General features: G+C 53.5%; 1 protein-coding gene across 1 annotated transcript in view; it reads right to left on the reverse strand.

Annotated features, from left to right (window-relative positions):
* Positions 1–10,318: 10,318 nt before the first annotated feature.
* Positions 10,319–26,670, reverse strand: part of CAMK2A (calcium/calmodulin dependent protein kinase II alpha) — a gene marked incomplete at both ends in the record, with an annotated part of 64,156 nt that continues 47,804 nt past the window's right edge. The window contains 4 exons of the mRNA XM_080698492.1: positions 10,319–10,551; positions 14,879–14,973; positions 17,467–17,542; positions 24,327–24,375. Of these exons, the coding sequence (XP_080554618.1) occupies positions 10,319–10,551; positions 14,879–14,973; positions 17,467–17,542; positions 24,327–24,375 (453 nt within the window). The remainder of the gene's footprint in view (positions 10,552–14,878; positions 14,974–17,466; positions 17,543–24,326; positions 24,376–26,670) is intronic.

Genomic DNA, 26,670 nt, shown 5'->3' on the forward strand with positions numbered 1-26,670 from the left:
ATTGAGGTAGAAAGGGCTGAGTATTTTGTATATTAAAGTGTTTCCTCTAATAAAGAGCCAGGCCTCTTCTGCCCCTCTTTGCTTAGGGTTCCAGGTAAAAGAAAGGGATGAATTTGCTCATTTGCAGAGGCTGCAAGATTGGCGTCACCAGGCAGGGTCATTCCCACACCCGGAGCAGGCTCTGTAGGGGCCCTGCACTCACAGGGCCCTGTGTAGGAAAGAAGCGCTGGCTGGCCACCCACTGTGGCCTCATGGGCGCCTCACCCACCCTGGCTGTAGCCCCTGTGCTGGGAGTAGGAATAGAGGGTCCAGAAGTCTAGGCCTCTCCTCTTCTCCCCAGACTCCAGGTGTGAGACTGAGGGGTTCCAGAGGCTATGGATCCCACCAGCTTCCCTGCCCGTCCATCCTGCCTACCCCCATCCCACCTGCCTCCCCTCTGGGCCTTGCTGACTTCGCCTGGGCCTGCCATTCCTACACTCTTCTTCCTGGCCCATCTCTAGTCTTTCCTGCTGTTTCCATCTCCGCTGCTCTCAGACCGCCCTTCCCGCTATTCCATTCTTCCCCCTCTGCAGCCTGCCATCTCCCCGCGCCACCTGCCAGCTGCTTCCATACTGGCCTTGTACTGGTTCCAGATCTCCCTGACTCACAGGAGACCCCAGAAGATCCCAGCCAGGCCTCAATTCTGGAGGGAGCAGATTGGGGAAACCTCGCCCCGTCTGCAGTAGGACCCCAGTCTGGAATCCTAGAATGTCCTAGTAGGCAGCCACCCCAAAGGCCAGCTGGAGAGCCTGAGTACACAGAGCTATTGGTGTGAGTGTGACAATAACTGGCAAGGGACCCTTAAGTGAGTGTCAAAAGAGGGAGTGGTGGGCACTTCAGGGAGATACAGAAGAAAACATGCCTATCTTTTTTTTTTTCCGGGTCTGGGGATGGAACCCAGGGGCATTCGACCTCCGAGCTACACCCCCTGCCCTATTTTTTTTTTTTTAATTTTGAAATAGTGTCTCCCAGAGTTGCAAAGGGCCTCGCTAAGTAGCTAAGGCTGTCCGCGAACCATGATCCTCCAGTCTCAGCCTCCCGAATGCTGGGATTACAAGTGTGAACCACCACGCCCGGCAACATGCCTATCTTAAGGGATGTTTAATTAAATGAGGCTGTCTCCCAGAAGTGTGGTTCTGATTGAAAGATCTGGTTTTTTGGGTTTTTTTTTTCTTTTTTTGTGATACTGGGGATTGAACCCAGGGGGATTCCACCATTGCGCTACACTCCCAGCCCTATTTATTTATTTATTTATTTATTTATTCTTTGTGTATGTGTTGGGGAAGCTACTGGGGATTGGACTCAGGGGCTCCTGTTACAACCTTCCAAGTACTGTGATTACAGGTATGAGCCACCCCGCCTAATTTTTTTTTTTTTTTCGTACTGAGGATGGAACCCAGGGGCATTCTACCTCTGAGCTACACTCCAAGCCCAATTTTTTATTCTTTATTTTTTTGAGACAGGGTCTCTCTAAATTGCGGAGGGCCTCACTAAGTAGCTGAGGCTGTCCGTGAACCGTGATCCTCCTGTCTCAGCCTCCGGAATGCTGGGATTACAAGCATGTGCCACCACGCCCTGGCTGGACAGCTACTTTTTTAAGATGCAAAGTCGTGTAGCCCCACCCGGGCCTCCTGTCCTCTGTGCAGCCTGCTTGCTCTGCTGACTGTGGGGCGGAGGGGTGTGGAGAGCTTGCCAGGAGCCTCGTGAGAATGGCTCTCCACAGCAGCTCGTCTTAGCGCCAGTTCATCTCTGTGTCCGTGGGTCCTGAACTTGGGAGGCTGGTGGGAGCTGAATGGGGGCAGGGAGTCTGGGGTGTCCCAGAATCCTGCATTTCTCTGAGATGAGGTGATGGACCATCTGTAGTCATCTCTGACTGATGATCTCTGAGAGCAAACCAGGAGGGGAGAGGGGAAGGGGCTCTGTACCACACCCTTACCAACAGCCACATCCCCAAGGTCAAACAAGGGTCAGCAGACACCAGGGTCATGCTGGCTTCGTCGGTGTTTGGTCTCCAGTAGGCCCTGCACACCATATCCCCCTTCATCACCCAGCCATGCCTCTTCTATCAGTTTACAACCTGATGTGGACTCCTAGGTTTTTCAGGGGGTCTGACCATACGCCCACTGAGTCCTGATAGCCCAGCTCCGGCTTGCCCAGAAGACTTTTTTTTTTCCCCTATGTGGTTAAGACTCTTGCATCACACTTATTGAACCTCAGAGCAGGTCGGGGTATCATGGGGCACTATGCAGTGGGCACTCGGCCACACAGCCCTGGGCCCATTTCCCACCCCGTCCTCCTGCGCTGTGTGGTGTTGGGGAGTCACGTCACCTCTCTAAGTTTGAGTTTCTGTAAAGCTTTCTTTTTCCTTCTCTGTAGTGACCTCATGGCAACTGTGTCAGGGTCTGGGATAATGTCATGGCCCCACACAGGCCTGGGTCTTGGTGGATTGAAGGAACCATTGGTGCCCTGGGTCTCTGTCCCTCTACCAGTTCTTTCAGGACAGACTGGACTTCCCTTATCTCTAACAACTTGGCCCGGTGGAGTGCCAACCTGAACGCAGAACTCTGGTAGCTCTGGGGAACACCCAACAAAGAGTTAAGGCCGCTCAGGATCCCACGTGACACTCGGCTGCGGCCTCAGGGTCTGCGGTCGCCACTTGCTCTCCGCCACACTCATTTTTTGCTGATGGCTCATGGAAAGTTTGGCCACTCCCTCTGGGGCCTGGGCCTCGCTGACGCTGGCCCTGCCCTGGAAGGGTGTCCAGGGCCGCCTGCCCGCCCTCCGATCTTTGGCCAGCATCCCCCTGCTCCGTCTCTGCCTGACTTCCTGCTGCCCTGGCCGTCTCCCACGGGACAGAGCAGCAGCCCGTCCCCCTCTGACCATACAGAGTCCTCCTCCTAGCACCCCATCCAGGATCTGTTCTTGTTTGAGGGGAAAGAAAGACTTTTCCTGCTAGTGTGCACAGCATCTGTGAGCTATAACCTCCAGAGAATTGTTGGTGGTAAAAGCCAAGGCAAAATTGGGCATCTTCTGGTAAGAGCCAGCTCCTAGCTCTACCAACCAGCAGAACCTGCTGGTTCACCTCTCCAAACCCCAGCGCCCTCAGATGCAAAGTGAGGACAATAATTTTCTCCTTGTGGAGTATTAAATGAGATAATATTAGATCTCAACGTGTGTGTGTGTGTGTGTGTGTGTGTGTGTGTGTGTGTGTGATGATTAAAGTGCTTCCCACATACTTAGCAGGTAGAACCCCTCTGGATGGAATGGTTCTTATTCGCCAGCTATTCCTTGTACAGTGAAAAACCTAAGGCTCATACCCCTCCTCCAGCGAGGATGGGGAGAAGGAGGCAGGCACTGGCGTGCCTGGAGCCGAGAATGGGTCATGACAAGGCCCGGGGCTTGCCAGCACTGTGGCAAAGCTCCCTGGAGGCTGGGCCTCAGTGTCCCCATCAGTGGAACAAATGGTTTGAATAGGAGCCGTGGGCTCTGCAGAGGTGCTTGGGGAGAAGGGTGAGCAGAAGGGAGCCCTCTGCCCCACCTGCCCGCCCCTTTTAGCCTTCTGCTCAGGATACCTTAGGACCTGAAGACGGATTTGGGATTGGCTCCACCTGGTGGGAAAGAAGTTCCAGTCTTCCTGCAGGACAGGCTTAAAAGCACTGATGTTTTCCCCAGTGAGTTTTTATTGGGGGGGGGGGGGTGCTACAAGTATTGCTGTGACCTTGACTCTGCTCACCACGGTCAGGGTCTCCGAGAGCTTCAGGCTCAGGGTGGCAGGAGCAAGAGGGAGGGCTGGGTCAATATTGATCCAGCTGAGTCAGGAAGGAAGATGGGGAAGTGAGAAGCCTGGGGTGGGGCTTCCAGATAACTGCATCTTGGGGCTCCCGGTGTGACTGTGGGAACCGGGGAGGGTACTCAGTGCAGGCTCCCCAACCCAGGCACTCATAGAGCGGCAACTGCTTGGACTCCTGCCCAGCATTATGGATCCTGTTCTCTGAGGATAGGGCCTGAAACATCTTTCTTTCTAGCAATTTCCTTGGGTGAATCTGTAGCCACCAGTCCCATTCCCGTGTTCGATGACCACAGGTTCAAAGTCATTGCTATAATGAAGAAACTCAAAGCCAGAAGAGATGTGTCTCATCTGAGGCCAAAGGGACAGAATGGTGATAATCACTCTCTGTTCTGTATGGAGAGGGACATTCCACCTCCCTTCACCTAAGCCTGGTTGCTTCTAGGGAGGTGGCTTCTGAGACCTTGGCAGGTCCAGGGGCTGAAAGGAGGATACAGGTGGCCCTGGAAGGAAAGACAAGGAGAGAGGACTGTTCGTGACCTGCCCTGCCCCACCTGTCCACTGGTGCTCTGTGAGACACTCCCAGTGCCTACCAGGGATGTTCCCTGGCAGGTTTACTGCAGCTCAGGTGTGGGGAAGGCTGTTTCTGCTGCCAGGGCCGCCCTGTCCCAGAGAGACAACCACATCACACGGCAGGTTTGGGGCTCTCCCAGCCTTCTGACACTTCAGGCTCCTACAACCTCCTCCTAAGCCATTTATACCCCTGACCTGGGCTCTCAGCCTTCCCCCTCACCTTCATGCCCCTCTTATCTCATCCCACTGAGGACCTACGAAGGTGCCCCAGGCCCTGGCCACCCCCTTTCTCTCTTCCTCCTTCTTCTTCCTTTGGGCTCCCTCCAGTCCCCATCCCAGCCTGCCCTGGATTCTTGCTCCGTACATGGTCCTTGCTGTCTGAGGTGGTGTCAGGAACTTCTGGGAGATAGCACATAGGTCTAGTTCATCCCTGAGCCTCCCCGGAGCCCGGCCGGTCCCAGCATGCCCCGGGGACGCAGGTGTTTTCTTGGGCTCAGAGGCCAAATCTCACCTCCCTCCCTCCTGGGCAGCCTCTTTCACCCGTCCACAGCACAGTCTCCATATTCATGGGTGAAGAAGATGATGGTGCCCACTGCAGAGGGGTGTGCTGTGGATCCAGAGGGTACAAATGAAGGAGGCAGGGTGTGCTGGGACCATTGTTGAGGAGGAGTGTGGAGTCTTCTCGCCCACTCCATTCATTCCTCTTTCATTCCTGCAACACATACTCCATGCAAGAATGGCAGGGCCCGCTGTGTGCACCCTGGGTGTGGACGACAAGCCGTCCTGCCTTCCGGGAGCACACAATTTTTCAGACACCTGTTTAGCGACCTCAAGCCAGAATCCCATGGTGTGGGAGATAAAGGGCACAGTGCAAACCCGTGGAGGGACCTCACCCAGTGTGCGGTGACTCGCCGGTGTTGGCAATGAAAGATGAGGCCGTAGCTAGAAGGGGACAGGAAGTCAAACACAGGGAGTAAGGGGGGAGGGCATCCCTGAGAGTCCCTCTCACCATTTGTTGATGTTCAGAGTCGAGAAACACAGAGCAGGGCCAGGGAGGCCCCTGGAGGAACACAGCACTAAGCCTCCAACTTATAAGGCTGCCTGAGTCCTGGCTCAGTCTTGTAAGAAGCCTCTGTGTCTTCATCTTCCAAATAGGGCTGTAGTAACTAGGGCGAGAGGTGTTGTAAAAGCACACTGTGAACTCTGGAGTATTGTGCTCGGGTGCGATGAAGAGTGTTTTGAGTGCAATTTGGTACCTTTTGGTTTTGGGGGTGTTTTTTGTTTTTGTTTTTGTTTTTGGTTTTTTTTTTTTTTTTGTAGTATGTTTGAATCCAGCTACTCCCCAGCTCTTCCTATTTTATGTTGAGGCAGGTTATTGCTAAGCTGCCCAGGCTGCTAAGGCCTCTACCTTGTGATCCTACTGCTTCAGCCTCCTCCTAGATAGTTGGATATACAGGTGTGCACCCCACACCTGGCAGAGTTGGTACTTCTTTGAGCATTAAAGGCTTTTTCTGAAGGTTAACCAGGCCCTTGCGGAGCCCGGAGATACCCAAGGGCCAAGGACCGTCTGTAGCCCACTCCCATACTGCCACCTGCTGGCAGGTGTATGCAACAGCAGCCTACGCCCTCAAAGCCCTCAAGCTGGCCACTGGCCAGGTAAAGCCTGGGACTGGGAAGGCAGCCTAGAGGAGTCCTGGCACTCATATATGTGGGTCCAGGGCAAAGTGTGAGCGTGCCACTCTTGCTCTTCTCGGCCTTGCCCCCTGCCCCCACTGTGAAGGCACTCCCATGCAGACAAGAAGCACAATTCCTATAGATACTACCCACAGCCACCACACACCCACAGCCAGCACAGACCCGGAGAGCAACCAGTGTGGACTCCAGAGTCCTGAGACTCGGGAACATGGGGCATATCTAAGGGAACGGTGGGCTCTAGTGGGCGCACCCCTTAGCCCGTGTAATGCAGGGCTGGGGCGGGGGGGGGGCAGGATGGCCAGCTCCCCTGGTTTGCCTGGGACTGGCCTACTTTTAGCACCAAAAATCTCATGTCAGCATCTGGCACTGTTGGCTGCTCTATGGGCAGAGGAGCTTCAGAGCTGCCACATTGCCTGGCTCTGCCTTGCCAGAGGCGAACAGCCTGACATCAGAGCCTCCCTGCAGCCAACGGGGCCTCCCACAGCTGCCCTCTCCAGCCCAGGGCGCCTGCCCCTCCTTCCCCTTTTCCCTTCCCTAGATGAATCTCTAAGTGCTATGAGGCCCGAGATTTGTCTGTGGTGTTGGGCTGAGGAAGGGAATGAGCAGGAGGACTTCATCTTGAACAGCCTCCTCATTATTTAAGGAAAACTGAGGCCAGGAGGAGACAAATTTTGCTGGGGACCCCAAAAGGAGGTGTCACCTCTGCTGTCTGTGGTAACCTATAACCCCCCACTTGATCTTAAGAGTACTCCAAGGGCCTGGCTAAGGGTAGGGCACATGGCCCAGGCCTGACCCCACAGTGACCGGCCCAGCCTTGACCATCTAGGACTGGAAACCCCCAGCACATGGTGGAGGACCAAGACAGAAAGACATGGAATGCACAGAAGTTTGTAGCTATTTATTGCACTGAAAACACCAGGAATAAAACAGACACCCCTTCTTCCCGCCCACCCCCCAATAGCAGAAAGTTTGAGCAGTGGTCATTCAAGTTCACAGCCACATTTTTTTTAAAAAAAGAAAGAACTAAAACAAAACCCCAAACAAACAGTAACAAAGAAACCAGCATGGGGAGTCTGTCAAACACATCCCCCAAAGGGTCTCCCTTTGAAGGGAGACAGGAGTCAGGATTTGAGCCACAGTGGGCGCAAACCCAGGAGAGGACTGTCTTGTAAACGTAGTTGCATGCCGGAGCCTGGGTTTTGACTTGAGTTTGGATTTTTTGCATCTACTGGGTGTCTGGGAGGAACAGGGAGTTTGTCTGTTGACAGTGGGCTCTGGTTAGCTTTCTGCCAGTTTCCCCTGCCTCAGGTCCCCCTGGTGCCTGGGGTCTCTACCAAGTGGCTGCCCACCCACCCACAGGAGTGGCCTTTGCAGTGGGGGCCATCTCGGCCTGGGGTAGGGACCTGCCTCTGCTTCTCTGGCACTTGGAGAGGCACACAGTGGACAGGAGGTGTGTCAGCCCATGAAAGGCAGGACAGCAAGGTCCTCCAGCTCAGTTTCCTCTGGCAGGGAAACAGGTCCAGAGAGGGGAAAGGGCTTGCCCAACGTCACACAGCAAGTCTGGTCAGAGCTGGGAATTGAAGCCTACTAACCCTCCAGGCATTTCTCATTCCCCTGCAGTCCACTGCGGATAAGCAGCAGACGGGCACCAGAGAGGGGAATGAGGGGCAGGAGGGGAGAGGATGGGGGCTGGCCAGGCCCTGAACCAGATAGGCGGCCAGCCGGCGACGTACCCCACAAGCTCTCACGGGCAGCTCGGGCTCTGGGCTTCGTGTTGCCATCCGTTTGCTTCTCCATCAGCCTGAGTAGGAGCACTCGGCCCTTTTAACTAACGGGGAAAATGGAGGCTGAGGAAGGGACCAGACCTTGCTCAGTAACTGTAGCATCCCCTGGTGAAGACTCACCTTGGATGGGGATGGCTGTGGGGAACTGGTGATTCAGAGAGGGACAGGTGGCTTCGCTGCTGGGACAATGGAATCACTAGGCCTCTGGGCCTGGAGCAGGCTGAGAGCCCACCTTTGGGCCTGGGCAGCAGAGTCTCTGCCAAGGACAGAGGTCAGTGACGGGCCAGCTTGGAAACCGGAGGCCTGGGAGGCCACTTTCTGGCCTACACCTCGCCTGTTCTCCTGTCCCTGAGCAGCGGGACTGAGAAGAGAATACAGCAAGCTGCTCATGATGGGGGGAAACTCAGAGAGTTCTAGACTAAACATCCCCATCAGTTCTGTTCCTACCGACACCCAGAAAGGTCGGGGGAACCAGAGCCTCCTCCAAAACCCCGGGGATGTGGCTCTTCCTCCCCTAAAATCCTCCAGAGGGGACAGTGTCTCATGCTGGCAAAACTCGGCCACACAGAGGCCAGAAGCACAGAGAGGCAGCAACATAATTCCGAGTCGGACACTGAGAATACAACCTCTATTATTATTAATATTTTGTCCAAAACATGTAGATTGATTTTGATGAGTGTTTTTCTTCTTTTCGTGTTTGTTAAACATACTTACTGCATATAAAGTCATGCAAAGAGAACGGTGCAGACAGTACATCCTCACGGATGTGCCAGGGCATTCCACGTCAGAGTCAATCCCGGGGAAGAGGGCGAAGGAGAAACGAGTGAGAGGAGAGCCGGAGGTTTCGGACGACGCTGGAGTAGACATTTCTAGGGCTCTGCTTTGGCCACCGGACACCAAGGGGAGAGAGGCAGAGAAGATGCATGCTCCTGAGCCCTGAATGAGGGCAGGCACATGGGTACAGTAGGATGGAATCCTGGGAAGTGTGCTGCAGGACCCCAGTGCGAGAGAAAAGCAAACGGAGGCTGGAGGTTTCCGTCCTGACGACCTGCCCTGCCCTGCCCTGCCTTGCTGACTCTGTCAAGTTGGCATCAGACGCGCCCACAGTCCTGAGAGGAGAGCCTGCATCAGCTCGCCTCGGGGCCAAAGCGGCAGAGGCCATGAACCCCGGAACTAAGTCCACCTTGGCTTCAGGTGACAAGGTCCACTTCAGAAATGAAAAAAGAAAAGAAAAAGAAAGAGAGAGCGCAGAGAAAGGAAAGGGAAAAGAAATCTAGAACAGAATAAAACTTATCCCTCAACCGTCTTCCCTTCCAAGCCAACCCTTCTTCCTCACAATAATTTGAGAGGTCTAGTTATTACATAAATATCCATTAACGCAAAATCCATTTACGAAATACACAGAAATTTGGCTATAAAAAGGCATGCGGTCCGAGTAGAAGTGATACCTAAATGTCGCTTTCTTTTGCCCCGGAAACACAATCAGATCCCCTCTCGGACATGACAAGGCTGGAATTCTCTGGGGATGCTGGGAGGGTTGGGGGCCATGACATTGGAGGTGAGCTTCACTGGGGGGGAGGCAGCAGGGGGGCACCTGAGGGGCTGCACTGCCCGCACTGAGGGGAGGTCCCCAGACCACCAGGAGGGCCGTGCAGGTGGGCAGGAAGGAGAGTCAGGGCAGCAGTCTGAGGTGGGGGTGTGGGGCAGGGTGGGGGACTTCCAGGCGCCTGCTCCCCTCTCACCCTCTCCCTCACATAAATTGGTTCAGAGAATTTTGGGGTTCCTTTGCCTTTCCCCAGGGACCCCAGGAAAGGAGCCATCTCACCATTCGCCCTTTCTTCTCCCTGGCCCCAGCGGACACACAGCTGGACATTGTCGCCTACAGCCAAGGCCAGGCGGGGCCGATGACAGCTGGGGGTGGGGAGGTTGGGGGGTCCCTGGGGCCAGCGCCCCAGGCACCCAAGCCTGAGGATGTCCGGAGCTGGCAGGGAGAGGGTGCGAGTGAGAGGCAAGCAGGAGATCTGGCTGTTTGCTCTGAAATTGCAATGGCTTTTGTGAACGAATGGGTTTTCTTGATGCGGGTACGGAGGCGACAGTGGCAGTCATGGGGGAACGTGACGGAGAGAATTCCAGCAAAGTCCAAGTGGGAGAACCAGCAGCACATTTCACGGACAAAGGGTGGATCTCTGCGGCACAGCATCGCAGCGACCCTGGCCTGGTCCTTCAACTGTAAGACACAGAGCACACCCGTGTCCACGGAGCCCAGGCTGCCTCCCAGGACCCCAGCCCTGCTCCTCCCACAGAACCCCAGCCCCGGGGTCTCTTCCCACCCCTCGAAGCCTTCCAGAGGCAGAGGTGGAAGCCAGCCTCCTCGACACGTCCCCCTCCAGACCACCCCCATGCCTCAGAACACCCCAGGGGGAGCAGGAGGGGAGGGCTCTTACTGGGGCAGGACAGAGGGCGCCCCGGATCTGTGGAAGTGGACAATCTGCCATTTGCCATCCCGGCGGTGCCAGACGCGGGTTTCCTCTGACTGGGCGGTGCGGGGAATGCCGCCCGCGTCCAGGTACTGTGTGATGCGGATGTAGGCGATGCAGGCCGACTCGTCACCCATCAGGTGGATGTGAGGGTTCAGGATGGTGGTGTGCACGGGCTTGCTGTTCCGGGACCACACTGGAGGCAGGAACGGAGGGGCAGAGGAGATGCAACCGGAGGCCTCCTGCCTCATTTCCTCCACTTCCTCAACTCCACCAGCCCTATCGACGGAGGCCCCTCTGCCTGCCTCATTCACAGAAGGGAAATCTCTATCATGGAGCTCAGCTACCTGGGAGTCCAGGCAGAACTGCTAGGTAACAGGGACATCATGCCCTGTTATACGCAATAGGTTTCAGACCATCCAACTTCTTCAAGCACAGCCAACAGACAGAATTTTAGAACCATAGTTTCTTGGAAACACAGATGTATACGGCTAAGATGATCATAGAAGTAGATGAGCCTGATCTGTCTCAAACCCAGAGTACTCCACAGACCAGGCAAGCACACAAAGGGGCTGAGCTACGTATAATATGCTAAATGACAACTGAGTGTCTGCCTCTGGGTCAAGGAGACAATAGGGACTGATGGGGATTGTGGTGAATAGAACACCTTGTCTCATCTAAAGAGGGCGCCTGGCCCACAGCTTCCTAGTGCTTGCTACATAAATAGATGGGACCCCTGTTGCCATACTGGGTTTCTCAAGATAATCTGAAACATTGGATTTTTATATGAAGACTTTTTATTTTATTTTATTTTAGTGCTGGAGGTTAATCCCAGGTGAGTTCTACCTCCAAGCTACACTCCTAGCCCTGTTTTACTTCTTATTTTGAAACAGGGTTTCACTAAGTTGCAGAGGTCCTCAGTAAGTTGCTGAGGCTGGCCATGAGCCTGCAATCCTCCTGTCTCAGCCTCCCAAGTGCTGGGATTACAAATGTGCACCACCACAACCAGCTAAGACTTTTCATTTGAATTATCAGTGTATACTTTGAATTCAAAATATCATTCAGGCCACAGGAAGCATCTATAGTCTAGATAGGACCTGTGGGACCCCTGCTTGCAAATCTACTGGAGATGTATAGAATTATGGAAACTTTGGGAATATTAGAATTTAGATTTTTTTTTTTTTTTTTTTTTGCGGTACTGGGGATGGAACCCAGGAGCATACTACCCCCAAGCCACACCCCCAGGCCTATTTTTTATTCTTTATTTTGAAACAGGGTCTCACTGGGTTGTAAAGGGCCTCACTAAGTAGCTGAGGCTGGCCGTGAACCGCGATCCTCCTGTCTCAGCCTCCCAAATGCTAGGATTACATGTGTACACCACCACACCTGGTAAAATTTAGAATCTTAGAACTGTGAACTTTCTGAATTGTATTGGTAGTCCTGGGGTCAGGTCACAGAGCTTTCCAGGGTTTGTGGAAATACACAGCTCTTATAATCATGACAGAACCAATCAAATCCTTGGGAGCCACCACCACTAATATTATATTGATTCTAGAAACTCTTGGCTTTTTCCCCCAAGATAGATAACAAAGGCACAGAAGGACAGTGACCACTGGATGGGTTGAACAGTGGTCATCTGGGTCTCACCCATAAAGGAGACACTTATTCCTTCTCTCAGAGTAGCCCAGATAGAGGTCCTGATCGTGTGGCTAGCTGACTTCAAATGCATATTTCCCGATCCCACATTTAGACATCACAGGTCAAGAAGCTAGTAACAATCTCTCTACATCCCCACCCTGATTCAGATATCCAGCCAGATCTATAAACCATTTATTTTCTGAAAAATGTAAAATGTCATTTTTCCAGGTTAGAGAAAGCATACAATGGCATCTGTCACCTAATATTGTCACACCGTATCCAAGATTTGGGTAAATAGCCAAAAACATTAGTCTTAGACATACAGAAAAATAGACTTAGAACTCTGGGGTCTGTGATACAGAACGTAGGGATTTGGTGTCACTGACTTGGGAGTAACTTCAGAGCTCAAAGGTCATCAAGTTTTTCCCTAAAAAATACAAGGAGGCTTCCATAAGCACCACGACAGTGTACAGGGATCCAGGCCCACTATGCACCTGTTACGTAATTATGGAAACAGAAGTCCAGAGAAGCAGAGGGACTTGCCCAAGCTGGGGCCAGTTCCCAAAAGAACCGCAGTAGAAGCTGAACAAAGTCAGGCTCCCAAAGGAACTGGATTAGGGCAATCTAGAGCGATTCCAGAATGGAAAGCATCTTAGCATGGCGGGGGGGGGGGGGGGCTTTCCATTGTTGACAAGGACTTTGGTCTCCAGGGGCACCACCTCAACATGGTGTCTCCTGACCAGATCAGAGGCTGCCAGTATCCACCCACGTGATAGGCCAGGTCCTTCACAGAGGGTAGGACTCTGCCAGGAAAAAGCAGCTACTATGGGTCCTGTGTCGTAGGTTCTGCTTTGGAGGTGACCAGAGTCCATAAGCCAGTACTAAGATGGCGCCTGCTGTACAAGCAGGCTGGGGCGGGGATGGGCTAGTCTCTGTATTTAGTCCGTTTGGTCATCCCCCTGCCCTCAGAGATGAGCCCTGGCTTTGTATCTGCTCTGCTTTGTGGGAGCTGAGCAGCTTACAAGGGGAACCAGCACCCCCGGAGGACAGGGGTATAATGGTGGCCACAAGATTTGTTGACAGCTCCAGGGTGATGGGGACCCATGGGTTCCAGCCACCTCTCTCCACATGGGAATTGAATCTCTGTGGCTATTAATTCATTAAAGAGAAATGTAGTTTCCTTCTTCACAGCTTCAGGGGCAGGTGCCTTGGAGCCTCTGTGCTGTACAAAACTCAGTGGGAGAGGGAGCAGGCAGGAATTCAGCCTCAGCTGGGGCTGCCAGTGCACTGGCAAGGGCAGGGATCCAGGAGGGAGTCTGGTCCAGGTTCTGCCACTGGCTTTTCTCTGGATTTCTCTGGACAAGTCACAGCCACTCTTTGGGCCTCAGTTTCCCCTTCTAAATGAAAGAGTTGGACTAGCTCTTCAGACACCCAGGCACCACCCTTGTTATTTTCACTATAGATAAGCACCACCCATGCTTATTTCATGAAAATATTTCCTGAATTAATTCACCTTATTAATTTACCTATTTTTTTTTTACAGCATTGGGGATGGAACCCAAGGACATTCTACCTCCAAGTTACTCCCCCAGGCCTATTTTTTTTCTTTATTTTGAAACAGGGTTTCACTGAGTTGCCAAGGGCCTCACTAAATAGTAGCTGAGGCTGTCCGTGAATCACGATCCTCCTGTCTCAGCCTCCCAAATACTGGGATTACAAGTGTGTGCCACCACGCCTGGCTTACCTGTCTATTTTGAAAGAAAACTTCCTAGCACATCATTAATGGACAATCAGTATCACAGAATAAAATTTTAATAAATCCAGTGAAAAGTCCAGTCCAAATACTGGACTTTAATATTAAATCCAGTGAAAATAAGTCCAGTCCAAAGTAAAGCTATACAATCCTTCTCCGTGCTCTTTCTGGCCCGCCAGGGATCAGAGCCTGGGACTTGCTTGCTCTTTGATAAAAAAAAGGAAATTAGAAAATGTCAGAGCCTTTTCCCTCATTGGAGCAGATATGGAAAGAGAATCGGCTGCTTTCTCATTATGCGAGCCACTGATTAAGTGGCACCTACACACAGCTGAAATCACGTGGTGTTGCCCCAGTGGTCCACATCCTTGGCTTTGGGGGACCCTTGGATATACCACCTTCAGGGTCCATCCCCAAGGTCCCAGACTGCAGGATTTTAATCTGTGTGCCCTTTGCTTGGTTTCTGTCTGACCCTGGCCTAGGTGAGACACAGACACAGGCAGAAAGCACCCTAGGTCAGGCCCAGCCTCAGCCCCCTGCCAGCCCCTAGTTGCAAAGCTGCCGAGCTCTCCTGCAGAGAAGAGGCCGGGGGGAGAACAGACATGCAGGACAGAGACCTGGACAAACAGGCAGGGCACAGCAGTGTGAACTCGCTGTTCTCCCTCTCCCACACTGCCCGCCAACAGGGGCAAGTGTCTCAACCCGGGGGGCCTGCGTGGACCCCCGGGGCAGCGGGGATGGTCCCAGGCAAGATGAGAGCAGCTCGGGTTGTGAGCTGTGAGAAGCCTCCTGTATTTGTAAAATGAGACTAAAGGCCCCCTGGGCCCCTGCCAAGATCGAGGGCAGAGGGGGCCAGAGGATTATCACACATATCCCTGGTCTCTGTGGATCCCACACACACACCTTCCCTATCCTCAGCCACAGGAGGGGCAACTGCCAGGCTAGTTGGCAGCTGATGGGCCAGGGGTAGGAGAGGGAACCAAGAGGGTACCAACCCCTGTCCACACGGGATCCTCCTCTTCGCTGGCTCCTGAGCTGCCCCGGGGCCCTGCCCGTCACCCTGCTGTGCCGTCCGGCAGGACACGGAAGGAACGAGAGCAGACAACAGGCACCCCAGAGAGAAGGGATTGCTCACGGTTTTCAAAATAGAATCGATGAAAGTCCAGGCCCTCGACCAGGTTCCCCAGGGCCTCGGGTTCGAAGGCTGTCATTCCAGGATCGCACATCTTCCTGGGGGAAGGAAGCCAGAGGAAAGGGGCTGGGGCAGCTTGTTGCTGCCCCAGAGGGCGAGCCCATGAAGCAGGAGTGGATGCACCCCTGTCGCAGGATTGGCGAGGCGGGAGGATGGGAAGGGATTGCAAACTGGCAAGTGGGGGGATCTAAATCCAGGAGGCCCTAGGTTCAGATCCTGTGCTGCCACTTACTGACTGAGGGACCCCGAGCAAGTGGCTTGACCTCTTGAAGCAAGAGCACCACAAACTGGTGTGCAGGGGTGGGCCCTGCATGCAGACAGAGCTCTCTATTCTCCATGCCGCACCCTGGCCCGGGCAGGGGACCTTCAGGGGGCTCTTCCTGACCCATCTTCCAGGATCACGGAGGTGGGGGCTGTCTTTTCCTTCACATAGCAGCGACCTCTGCTCCTTAAGCCAGGTATGTACCTGGAGGGGTTGCATTTTGCTTATTTGGACAGAGGTCCTCTACCTTTGGCAGCAGCCCTGCCTGGGAGCCTCAGTGTCCTCTTCTGAAAGACAAGGGCAGCATCATTAGGATGCTACCTGGGAAGGAGGAGCACCCTGCGTGGCCGGGAGGCGCTCAGTGAAGGAGGCGGGGTGTCTTCATCTGGCTGCTCTCCTCCAGGTCTCACACAGCACTGACCTCTGCTCATCAAGCCAGGTCTCTTCTGGGGAACCCCGACAGCCAGGCGGGGTGAGGGAACATGTCGTTTCTCCATCCCCAGATTTATAGGATCTATTGTGGCACAACACAGACCCCCATGCAAGTGGCAAAGAAGCCAGGGGCAGGAAATGCCCCTGGACAGGGAAACTCCCAGTCCAGATGGAGCCAGAGACACCAGAAGAGGATGTTGGACCAGCATTGTCTGCGGTGGACAAAGCCCCGGCAGGGTAATGCCACAAACTCACTTTTTCACTCAGGGCTTCAAATTCCCCCTCCCAGGGAGTGGGAGACCGTGCTCAGACCAGATGGAGTGCTCAGGGCCCTTCTAGCCCTAGAATCCTCAAGGGTGGAGGGTCTGAGTGCTGGGCATGTAGGAGACCGAGCACCCACTGAGGAACCCCCTCGTCAGGTATCTGGGTGTTCCTGCCTCCTGGAGCTAAGGGACTCAGAGAACATCTGCTCCAACTACATTACACATTAGGGAAACTGAGGCTCGGTGAGATGGAGGGCTTATTCAGGGCTGCACAGGGCCCCAACTGCAGGGAACCATAGGCCTCAGAGGTCATGACAAGGGTCAGAACCTAGAGTAGGCTAAAGGTGAAAAGTGGTCCCCAAGGCTCCAGAAATGGTACTGGGGGACCTCAGGGCCACCTCACCCTCTCTTGCTCCCTGGCTGTGCCTTTCCAGAGCCACTGGCATGACACACCCCAACTTCATGTTTTCTCGGGCCAGCTCCAGGATGCACCACCCTACAGCCTGTTAGGCAACACTCAGGCACACACGTGCACACGTCTGTGCACGCATCTTGTGCACATAGCCACAAACGTGCACAAGTGCATACACACACGTGTACAGCACATGCTGGCCTCAGTCTCACAAATGCACCTTCCAAGTTCCTTGTGCGTCCAGAAAGAACTGGTGAATTTCTAGGGCCTTTGCACCCTCCCATAGCCAGACTGCTCCGGGCCCGCCGTGCCTCTGAGAGGCGCATCTCAGCTCCTGAACACAGCGGGAAACAGCACAGGCCGCTCCAGGAGCAAACCCAGCAGGTTATTCTCAGCTCACCTCAGCCCAACCGGCGGAGTCACTCTGCCTCAGCTGGCCCACTCTGTCCACCAAAAAACATACGTGTGGCCACCAGGCCAAGGCCCTGTCGGCACTGCCCAAAATGCGCTATAGCCTAATCCTATAATGTTTGCTTTCCTGGAAGCGGCCAGCTGAGGGCCTGCTTCTGGGCCAGACCGGGAAAGGCACCAGCAGGGAGCGCTCCAGCCCAAGCGCCATGCTGGCGCAGGCGAGTGCGGCACGCACTTGATTTTACGCCGTTTGTGTGCGCGCCGCCTTATGCCCCAGAGCATTTAAGGTTTCTCTTGGAGGAGCTTTCGCTCACCCTTTCCCACTGAAGATATGCGCCCTGCAGGTCTTTCACTGCTCCTGCCTGCCCGAGGAGGCTCAGGGCAAGGACCTCCACTGGGCAACCCTGCAGAGGGGCCTGCCTCCCTCCCCTCCTCCCCACACGGCACTGGAGATCACCCCCTCTTCCTGGGGGAAGCACACGAGTTTTGTTGGAGTTCCTTCAGGGAACAAGATGTGCGGAGGAGGAGCGGGAGGAGGGGGACCGAGATACAGAGAAGTGTCGTGAGCAGAGAGAGCTCAGTTTTAAGCATAAAGTCTGAGTGCAAAACAGAAACATGAGTTCAGTCTCATTCACAGCACATGCAGTTTGAGCAAACGGGGGGTTAGCGACGGGGAGCCCCAAAGTTAGCCATCGGCAACCCCTGCACCACCATCCAGTCAGGACATGCAGAATGAGCCCGGCTGACTCACGTGTAGGACTCAAAATCTCCATTGCTTATGGCTTCAATCAGCTGCTCTGTCACTTTTATAATTTCCTGTTTCCGCACTGTAAGGCAGGAGGGGACACAGAAATAATAATAATAATAATAATAATAATAATAATAATAATAATAATAAATAGTAGTAGTAGTAGTAGAAGCACCAGCTACTGTTTCCTGAGTCCTCATGTGCCAGACAGACCCTGTGCTGGAACCTGAGACCTCTCACAGATGATAACATGTATCCTTGCATGGTCCCTGGGTGATAGATATCATCATTCCCATTTCACAAGAGAAGAAACTGAGGCCCAGAGTGAAAAGAGATCAAAGTTCCTGAGCTACAGAGGGCAAAGGCAAGGTCTGCCTTCACCTGCAAAAGCCTAGTGGACATTCCGACCCAAGGTCTGTTTGAAGCCGGATCTTGACCCCCAAACAGGAGTCCCCGCCATCTTGCTTTGCTGTGTGAATCAGAGCAGTCGCGGGTGGCACCGCCACTAACAGCCACGAGCCAGGACTCCCCGGGGCCACACCTGAACTTTGGTCTCAGGGATTGTGTCCCTTTTGTCCGAATGAGCTTTTTGACAATTTGGGTACCTATCAGATTCAGAAACTGAGCTTCCTAGAACTTTCTAGGATTGATAAATCCCAGGTACTCTCCTCTGCCAGACACTGCAAAACCATGAGCAGCTGGTCTTTCTAGTAAAAGGTTAGACATCATTTTCCTTATTACATGTATGGTCATTTGAGCCTCAGTTTTCCCATATGTAAAATGGGCACATTATCACCTCTCATCCATTCAGAGACAGACACGCATGGAAAGAACCCAGGTTTTTGTCCCAGACAGATATGTGCCTAAATTCCAGCCTGGGTCCTTCCAAGCTGTGCAGCTGGAGGCTAAGAGATGGTAGCATTCTCCTCCCAGGGTCATGATGAGGGCAGGATGAGGTGGTAAACACGAAGCACTTGTCCCCAAGCCTGGCACAGAGTAGGTACACATCATAAGCACTGCCATCTCCTGCAGTCCCCCGCCCAGGGGTTGCCTCGTCGGCTCCGCAGAAACGCGCTGGGAGGTAGGCAAGGCTGGTATGCCCCTGTGCCACAGGTGAGGTGAGGAGCCTCAGTTCAAAGCCAGGCATCCCTGGATTCCCAGGCCAGGCCTTTTTTCCCTCTTCCCCAGACTCGGCCTCAGCGCCGGCTGGAGTCTGGAGAGCTCAGGCTGGGCCCAGCACTTCTCAGTCTGGAGCTCAGGAGAGACACCAGCCTACTGCAGCCCTCCCCTCACCTGCTGCCATGCTCGGGAGCTCACCTGCGGCCCAGGGTACAGAGCCACAGGTCACCCAGGCTGGAAGAACCCTCGGAGGTCAGGGACACAACCTCCCTACCACACTACTGGGGAAACTGAGTCCCAATGAAGGCGATATGCCCCAAAACGTGGAATACAGCAAGTACAGAGTCTAGCCTGCATCCGGGGCCTTCTTCACAGGACCCTGGTGCCCTGCCCCATGCCCGTCACAGGCTAACTCCGCAGTGGCTTGGCCCATATGCTAGTCCCTCTCACAACCAGATATGAGCTCCTGGAGGTTGGGCCACACCTCCACTGCAGCCAGGAACAGGCCTGCCCCTCAGGCCTTCACAGCTGAAAGAACAAATGAATGGCCTTGTTCTGTGCACTTAACTACAGAATCTTGGAGCCTCAGCGTAGCCTCACTCCTACATCCCAGATGAGCAAACTGCCGGCGACGACAGCGCGTGACTGGCTCCAGCAGCGCTGGGACCCCAGCAGGAGCTTGCACTCCAAAGTGTGTCACGTTCCCCCCACGCCCGGGCCGGCGTGTGGTAGCGACAGCAATCTCCGGTCACTGTCAGTCTCCACCGTGAACAGAACAGCGAATCCCTTCTCTCCTGTCAGCAATTAGAATCACCCGGGCTGGGGATGAATCCATCTTGAGACTGAGCGTGACTGGGTCCCACTGGGGTTCTTCCCCGCTCTGGGACCTTGCCTGGGCTGGGGCAGGGTGGCACTCGATACATACATGTGGAGCAAATGAATGAATGTGGCTTCCAATCAGAGTCTGGGGCCGGGCATGGTGGCGCACGCTTGTAATCCCAGCACTTGGGAGGCTGAGACAGGAGGATCGTGCAGATTCAAAGCCAGCCTCAGCTACTTAGTGAGGCTCAGAGCAACTTAGTGAGACGTTGTTTCCAAATAAAATATAAAATTGGTGGCGCACGCTTGTAATCCCTGTGCTTGGGAGGCAGAGACAGGAGGATCGCGCAGGTTCGAAGCCAGCTTCGCTGGCTTAAGAGACCCTGTTTCCAAATAAAAATATAAAATAGGTCTGGGAGTGTAGCCCGGAGGTAGAAGGGTTTCCAGGAACCCCAGTACCACCAAAAATAAAATATAAAAATAAAAATAAATATATAAAATTGGTCTGGGAGTGTAGCCCGGAGGTAGAAAGCCCCTGGGTTCCATGCCCAGTACCACAAAAAAAAAAAAAAAAAAAAAAATCAAAGTCTGGGGCTGCTGCCTGTCCAGTCCTTGGAATTGCTAGAGCAGCTTGATCGCCAGCATCCCTAGGCAGTCCAGAACCAGGTCTCCTGATCAGCTCTGTCTCCTTTCCCAAAGCTGGTGACAGAGGATGGGAAGACCCAGCCCTGCCAGGGGCCACCTCACAGCCACTCCCACATGGAGTTGGTGGGGTGACGCACAGCAAACCTGCATGCTCTGCATAGGCTGAGACCCTCCCAGCCTGTCACTCCACAAGCGTCTGCTTGACGCCCCATGTCCTGTGCGCGATTGCTTCTCACTGCCATCTCGGGGAGTTCTGCAAAGCATGGGGCATGGTTCTGGACTCCCCGCTTTAGATTCCGACTCCTCCACTTAATAGCTGTGTGCCCCCAGGCAAGAACCTGCCCTATGCTCCAGTCTCCCCATGTATATAATGAAGATACTGATTGTACCAAACTTACAGAGTTCTGAGGATTGAGCTAAAAATAGCTCACCTGTACACGCTTCTCACTTAGATCCAAGCCCATTAATATCAACTCATTCTTGTAAATGATGAGGCGTTGGGTCAACACTTGGAGTGGCGCTCAGCACTCTCAAAGAGAGAGCTGCAGTATCTGGAAAGCTCAGCATTGGAAGCTCATCTGAGCACAGCCTCGTGCCTCCAGTTGGGCTGGGTGCATGGCGCTCGGTCTAGATGGAGCTCTGGGGCTTATAGCTAGTCGGGCAGCCCACCACACAGTTAGCTCCCACTTTGTACACCTTCTTCTATGTGGACACCAGTACTCCTGGAAGCCCCTAGTGACAGAGGGGAAGACCCCAGCCCTGCCAGGGGCCACCTCAGTGCAACCACTCCCACGTGGGGTTAGAGTGATAACACAGCAAACACCCGTGCTCTAATGGAACATAGGACCTGCGCCTTCTGCCCTCTGAGGCCCTGGAGGGAGGACCTGATCCCTCAGTGTGTCTTTGGGCCCCCTTGACCAGTCTTCTCTTCTCAGGGCCTCCAGAATGTGGTTTCCAGGTCCTGCCTCTAGCTGGCCATCCACTCCTCGAGGGTCCTTGAGCTGTCTGGACATCTCTCTGAGCATGAGTACATCATCTCAGATGTGGCTGGGATAATGCAGAAAATCAGGTCTGGAGTGGCACCCTCTATTCTCTCCCCGGTTCTGGACACTATACCTCCATGAACACGACCTGAGATAATGCCCAATTTGGCTATGCCTCCAGCTCCTCAGAACACTGAGTTTGCCAACAGCTGTGGTGTAGGGGCAGGAGTCTCCCAAGCTTTGTTCTATGGGATAGGCTGGTTCTTCTTCAACCTGTTCAGCGCCCTCTCTGTGCCCTCGGCAGCCCCACATGCTCAGCAGTGACCCCTGACATCCAGACAATCCGGGGTGCTTTCCTACAGTGAGGACCCAGAGCGGTCAAGCCACTATCTTAAGATCACACAGCCCATTGAGGACCAGATAGGACTAGTATTCTTCAGTGATGTTTCCTGAATATCTCTGCTCAGATTTGGAGCCAGCTCTTCATGATGGGGAGAAAATTAATTTTGTATGGAGCTGATCAGAAGGAAGTAAGGTGGGGAGGGAGCCTGACAGAGCCTGCAGCTGCTCAGAGGCAAGAGTCCTGTGCAGGAAGCCAGAGGGCTCTAAAATATTCATGCCCCTTCCTTTCCTCGGGGGAACTTGTTCCTAGGAGGATGACATTTCTAATTAACTTTAATGTTAGGTCAGAGTCCACCCTACCAGCTGCTATTCTCACTTAGTAAGAAGGCTTAACAAGTTAACACCAGAAAACGGTTCTCTGGGAACTTCCTCTGAGCCTGGGGAGACTGTGGGAGGCGTAGGGTTCTTCCCTCATTCCCACAGGAGGAGCAGCTCCAGGCTAAGCCAGCATTTCTTCCAGCAGACATGGCTTCTGGGAATTTTATCCATGTGGGGAAACTGAGTCAGGGAATAGCGGCCTAACTCTGTAGTTAATAATCCACACATGCCTTTCCACCTCTCTGGGCCTCAGAGTCCGCTTTGTAAAAAGGGCAGAGGTTAACTAAGATTCAAAACACATTGTCCCATCCTGATCCATCTAAAGCAGAAGACCCCAAAGGCAAAGCCAGGCCCTCAGGAATGGCACTGGAAGCCACTCTCCCAGGTGGGAAATGCCTATGGGGGCTCTTATTTTATGCTAATAGCACACACACACACATTTTCAATTCTATTCCAAATATTTCTCTGTCTGTTTCATATATAAATATTTGTCTTAAAATAATCTGATGAAAATTGATGCTTCAAGAAAATGTCATGTGGCTTCCTGTCATTCAACCAAGAACTCTAGTTTGACAAAAAGCAAATCAAGATTTAAAAAAAAAAACATTACCATATGCCAAATGCCATGCATGTACTTTCAGTTTTCTTAAGCACTGGGAACAGTATCCAGGAGTGCTCTGCCCCTGAGGTACACCCCCAGCCCTTCCTAGTCTTTCATTTTGAGACAGGGTCTCACTAAATTACCACGGCTGGCCTTGAACTTGTGACCCTCCTGCCTCAGCTCCCCAAGGAACTTGGATCATGGGCAGGTACTTTCACACCTGGCTTGTACATGCACTTTATATGCATCCTCTCATTTCATCTGTGAAGTAATCTTTGAAGTCGGCACTATTTTTGTCACTTCTTTACGCTTAAAGAAACCAGCACTCACAAAAATAAACAAAGAAAGAAACTGGCACTCAGAGAGGTTGAGTAAGTTGTCCAAGGTCACCCAAGCAACAGACTCCAGTGGAGAAGAACAGAGCCAGGTCATCTTCAAAGTTCATGTCTGCTCTGAGGCCAGGAGTTGGAGGCCATATACAGTCACCTCAGAATCCCAGAGCCCACTCCAACCGCTAGGGCAGAGATCCTCAAATATGGGAAATGCCTTAGAAACACCATGTCTAGGTCCACCACAGACCTGAGATGGGGATCTGTGGGGCAGGGCCAGGAATACGGTTAGATCAGGCCTGTGGGGCTCAGAAAGCTGACGTGACCCTAGCAAGCAACTCTTCTCCAAAAAAATGCATCTTCAAAGGTTGTCCCTGGCGCTGTTTTAGAAGACTGACTTGCTGGTGCCAGGTTGTGATCCCACAAATTGGGAGCGAACAGAAAAGGACACCCACAGGCTGGCCCATAGTCCAGGCTCCCAGCAGCTTCAGGAACAATCGCAGTGTGTGAGGTGTCACAGCTGCCTGAGATCCTGGATGTCAACTGTGCAAAAGAATCATACCACGACAGAGTGCGCGCGGTCTATTCTTTCTAAGGCAGCATATTGGAACTCCTGAGAAATGCCTCAGCTGATACGGCTGAGCCTCCTCTAGCTTGATGGCTTTGTCTGTACTTCAGAGACTCCCCAGAGATCTCTGGCACCTGCCCTGGTGTACTAACCTCTGAGCCAGCCAGTCTCCCTGCCCTGGGAAACAAGGAGTGCTGGGTGCCGACGCAGGCAGAAGAGCAGGCTGTTGCTCAAGCATTACGGAATCTGTGTCCTCTGGACGGAGATCAGCACCTCTGCTCCAGCTCCGCGCTCTCAGCACACTGTGTGTGCTCCAAGCCCTCCAGGGTGGCGTGCCAGCCGGCCTCTGAAGCCAGGCTACCTGGGTTCCACTCCCAACTCTACCTGTCAGCCTTGGCCAGTTCACCTGAGCTCTCTGTCCTGTCTCCTCTGCTGGAGGATGGGGCCCTTTCAGCACCCACCTCGAATGGCTGTTGCGAAGCCCCAGTATGTCCAGAAAAAGTCCTGGGAACAGGCTCAGGACTTAGCAAGTGCCCCTAAATCACAGCTAAGAGTTCTGTTCTTGCAGTTTTCTCTTTTACAACCCGATCAGATATCTGTTCTCCTTCGTCCATCTGAGAGCTTTTATAGATGCTTAGCCTCTAGCCATAGTAGCCCCTGCAGTTTTGGTTGGTCTTGGGCACAGTGTTTCCCACGCTTCAGTCAACTGAATTTTCTAGAACCTTTTTCTTCCTTTCTTTCCTATTACTATTTCATGTTTTAAAAATCTGCTCACTTTGAAAAGAAAACAAACTTGAAAACATTCTATTTCAAAAGGAAAATGTATACCACTTCTAAATATTCATGACTCGAATGTGTGAATTTTTTTTTCTCTAATAAATCTATGACCCAGCAATAAAAACAGCCCGTCTGTGCACCCCCAGGGATCGGTAGCCCACATGGGGAAGCTGCGCCCACAGTGCGCCTGCTGTCAGGAGCCCAAGCTAGGCTTCGAGAGGAGCAGAGAGCTTCTGGTGCAGGTTCTGCGCCGCGGCACCAGGGAGTCGGGGTCAAATGCCAGAGGCCCTGCTCTCCCCTACCTTTGGTGTCTTCGTCCTCAATGGTGGTGTTGGTGCTTTCTGAAGATTCCTGCCAAAGAGAACGGGAAGGTGGTGAGGCGCGACTGGTAAGCAGGATGGGCGTGGCCGGTCGGGGCTGTCCCATCTGATGATGCACCCGGCTTCCGGATGGCTCACGGGCCCTGCCTTCCAGCTGCCGCCTGGAACCTTGCCAGGCTTCCCTGTCGGAGGAGGGGCGGTGGCAGGTGGCTGGGGGGCGGGCTGGATGAAGGGATGCTGCGAGGAGATCCCTGGCCTTTCTGGAGGGGCGGAGAAGGAGTTCCTGAGTCCTTTCTGCTCAAGGGGGTAGAGAGGGGGTGTAGAGGAGCAGAGAGACATTCTGTGGTAGCCACAGAATGGGGAAGGAATACACACTGGCAGGAAAGGAAGACAGAGAGAGCGAAGCCCAGTGTGAGAGAGGCTGGCCTTTCCAGAGGGGGAAGAACCACACAACTGAGTGAGACAGCCATGGAACCAGAAGAAGAGGGACGTGGGCCACCACGCCACTCCGGCAGCCCTCGACAGAGCAGGGCTGGTGGTCCCTCTGCCTGGGCAGCCTGGACAAACTCAAGGGGACCTCCATGGCGCCTACTACTTTGGCCAAACCGAGCTCTGTCCTGTCCACAACTTTCCCAAACCAAGCCCTGAGATGACTTCTAGAGCAGAGGGGTGGGGAGAAACAAGAAAGCAAGGGCTGGACAAGGGGTTGGGGTCAAATCCACCCTCATACCCAAGGAGGTCTTGGGTCTGCTGTCAGCCTGCTGGCCTGGGCTGTGGAGTTGGAGGTGTCAACAGAAACACGCAAACAACACACACACGCACACACACGCACACACAACACACACATATTGTCACACAAGGCCCACGTACCAAGCACACCCTAAGCACCCTCTCCCCGCCCCGGGTTCCCGTGCAGCCTGCAGGAGGGAGGCAGAGCAAGGGAGCAAGGGTCCGACGCCCAGCATTTACCGGCGTGTAGGAGACGGCAGACACTCACCATTAACTGAACGCTGGAACTGGACTTTCTTTTCTGGAAAAACAAGGAGAAGAGATGGGACAGGAAAAGACACAGCGTGAAAACGGCAGGGAGCAGAGAAAGGACAGGGGAGGTTTGGAAGGAGGATGGGCCTCAGGGTCATCCTCTGTTGTCCTCTGCTGGCCTGACACTGGGACAAGGAGTCAGGGCCGCTAGCAACAGCTGGCCTGGCAGGCCCTGGACTCTCCACCTGAAATTCTGAACAGTTGCCTGGGTCGCCCAATCTAATAATCAAGCTCATGGCCAAGCTTTCCTTGGCCCAGGCCTGCCCTCTACGCTCACTCTGCTGGGGGAAGTCTATCTTGGCTCGCGGTCACCAGTTTCCTAAGGCCTCCGGAATCCAGTGCCCCTGAAGGACAAAAAGGCTCGGGCCCGGAGATGAGGCGGAATGCTTCCCCCACATCTCTGCCAAGAAGACTCCACTCTGAGGTGAGAGTCATTGTCACTTGGGAAACTTGTATTTTCTTTCTTTTTTTTTTTTCTTTCTTACAGTTCCAGGGATCGAACGTAGGGCCTTGCACATGCTAAGCAAGCGCTCTACCACTGAGCTGTAATCTCAGCCATAGGAAACTTGTCAATAATATGCAGAACTGGGTCCTCTAGGAGGGATTTGATAACCAGGTCTTGGGTGAGACCTGGGTGACACTAGGGATATCAGGGCCAGGCATGGGAGCCAGTCTCCAAGTGGTCTTTGAAATTCTACTTGTTACTCCCAACTTCCCAGCAACTGTCCTATTCTGCTCCTTTAGGTTGACAGGGACTGAAGCACAGCCAGAAGCAAAGCTCAGTCTAGAACCTGAGTCTTACAGCCTTGCCGGCTGGACTACTCTAGCATTTGAGGAATCTGTAGCATCGCCTGCATTTGCAGTGGAGCCAGGGGAAGGGGGTCGAGTGCCTTCTCCTCCACTCAGAGCTCAGAGCCAGGTGTCTTAATGGCTTACACTCATAGCAGAGTGCAGGTCAGGATTGGCGCTCTCAGCAAGCCACTTGCACAGCTGAGGCCCTAGTGCAGGGCTCTTTCCTCTGCCCACGGCACCCACAGTCTGACCCCTCTACACAGGTTCATTCTATTCCAGATGCCACTGCACCCGAGAAGCCAGGAGGCCTCTAGTTCTGCTGCCCCATGAGGGAGCAAAGAAAAGATCTGAGCTACTCCCAGGCTAGACCTTCCCGCTGTGGGAGTTGGGAGAGAAGGGGACTGAATATTTCCTGAAGATCTCAGATCTAATCCTGGGCTTTCAAATTCCAGTGAACCTGGACCTAACCTTGTGCTCTTTGGCCAGGACCTCC

Source organism: Muscardinus avellanarius (genome assembly GCF_963383645.1).
Source record: "Muscardinus avellanarius genome assembly, chromosome: 7".
In the NCBI taxonomy this organism is placed as follows: domain Eukaryota; kingdom Metazoa; phylum Chordata; class Mammalia; order Rodentia; family Gliridae; genus Muscardinus; species Muscardinus avellanarius.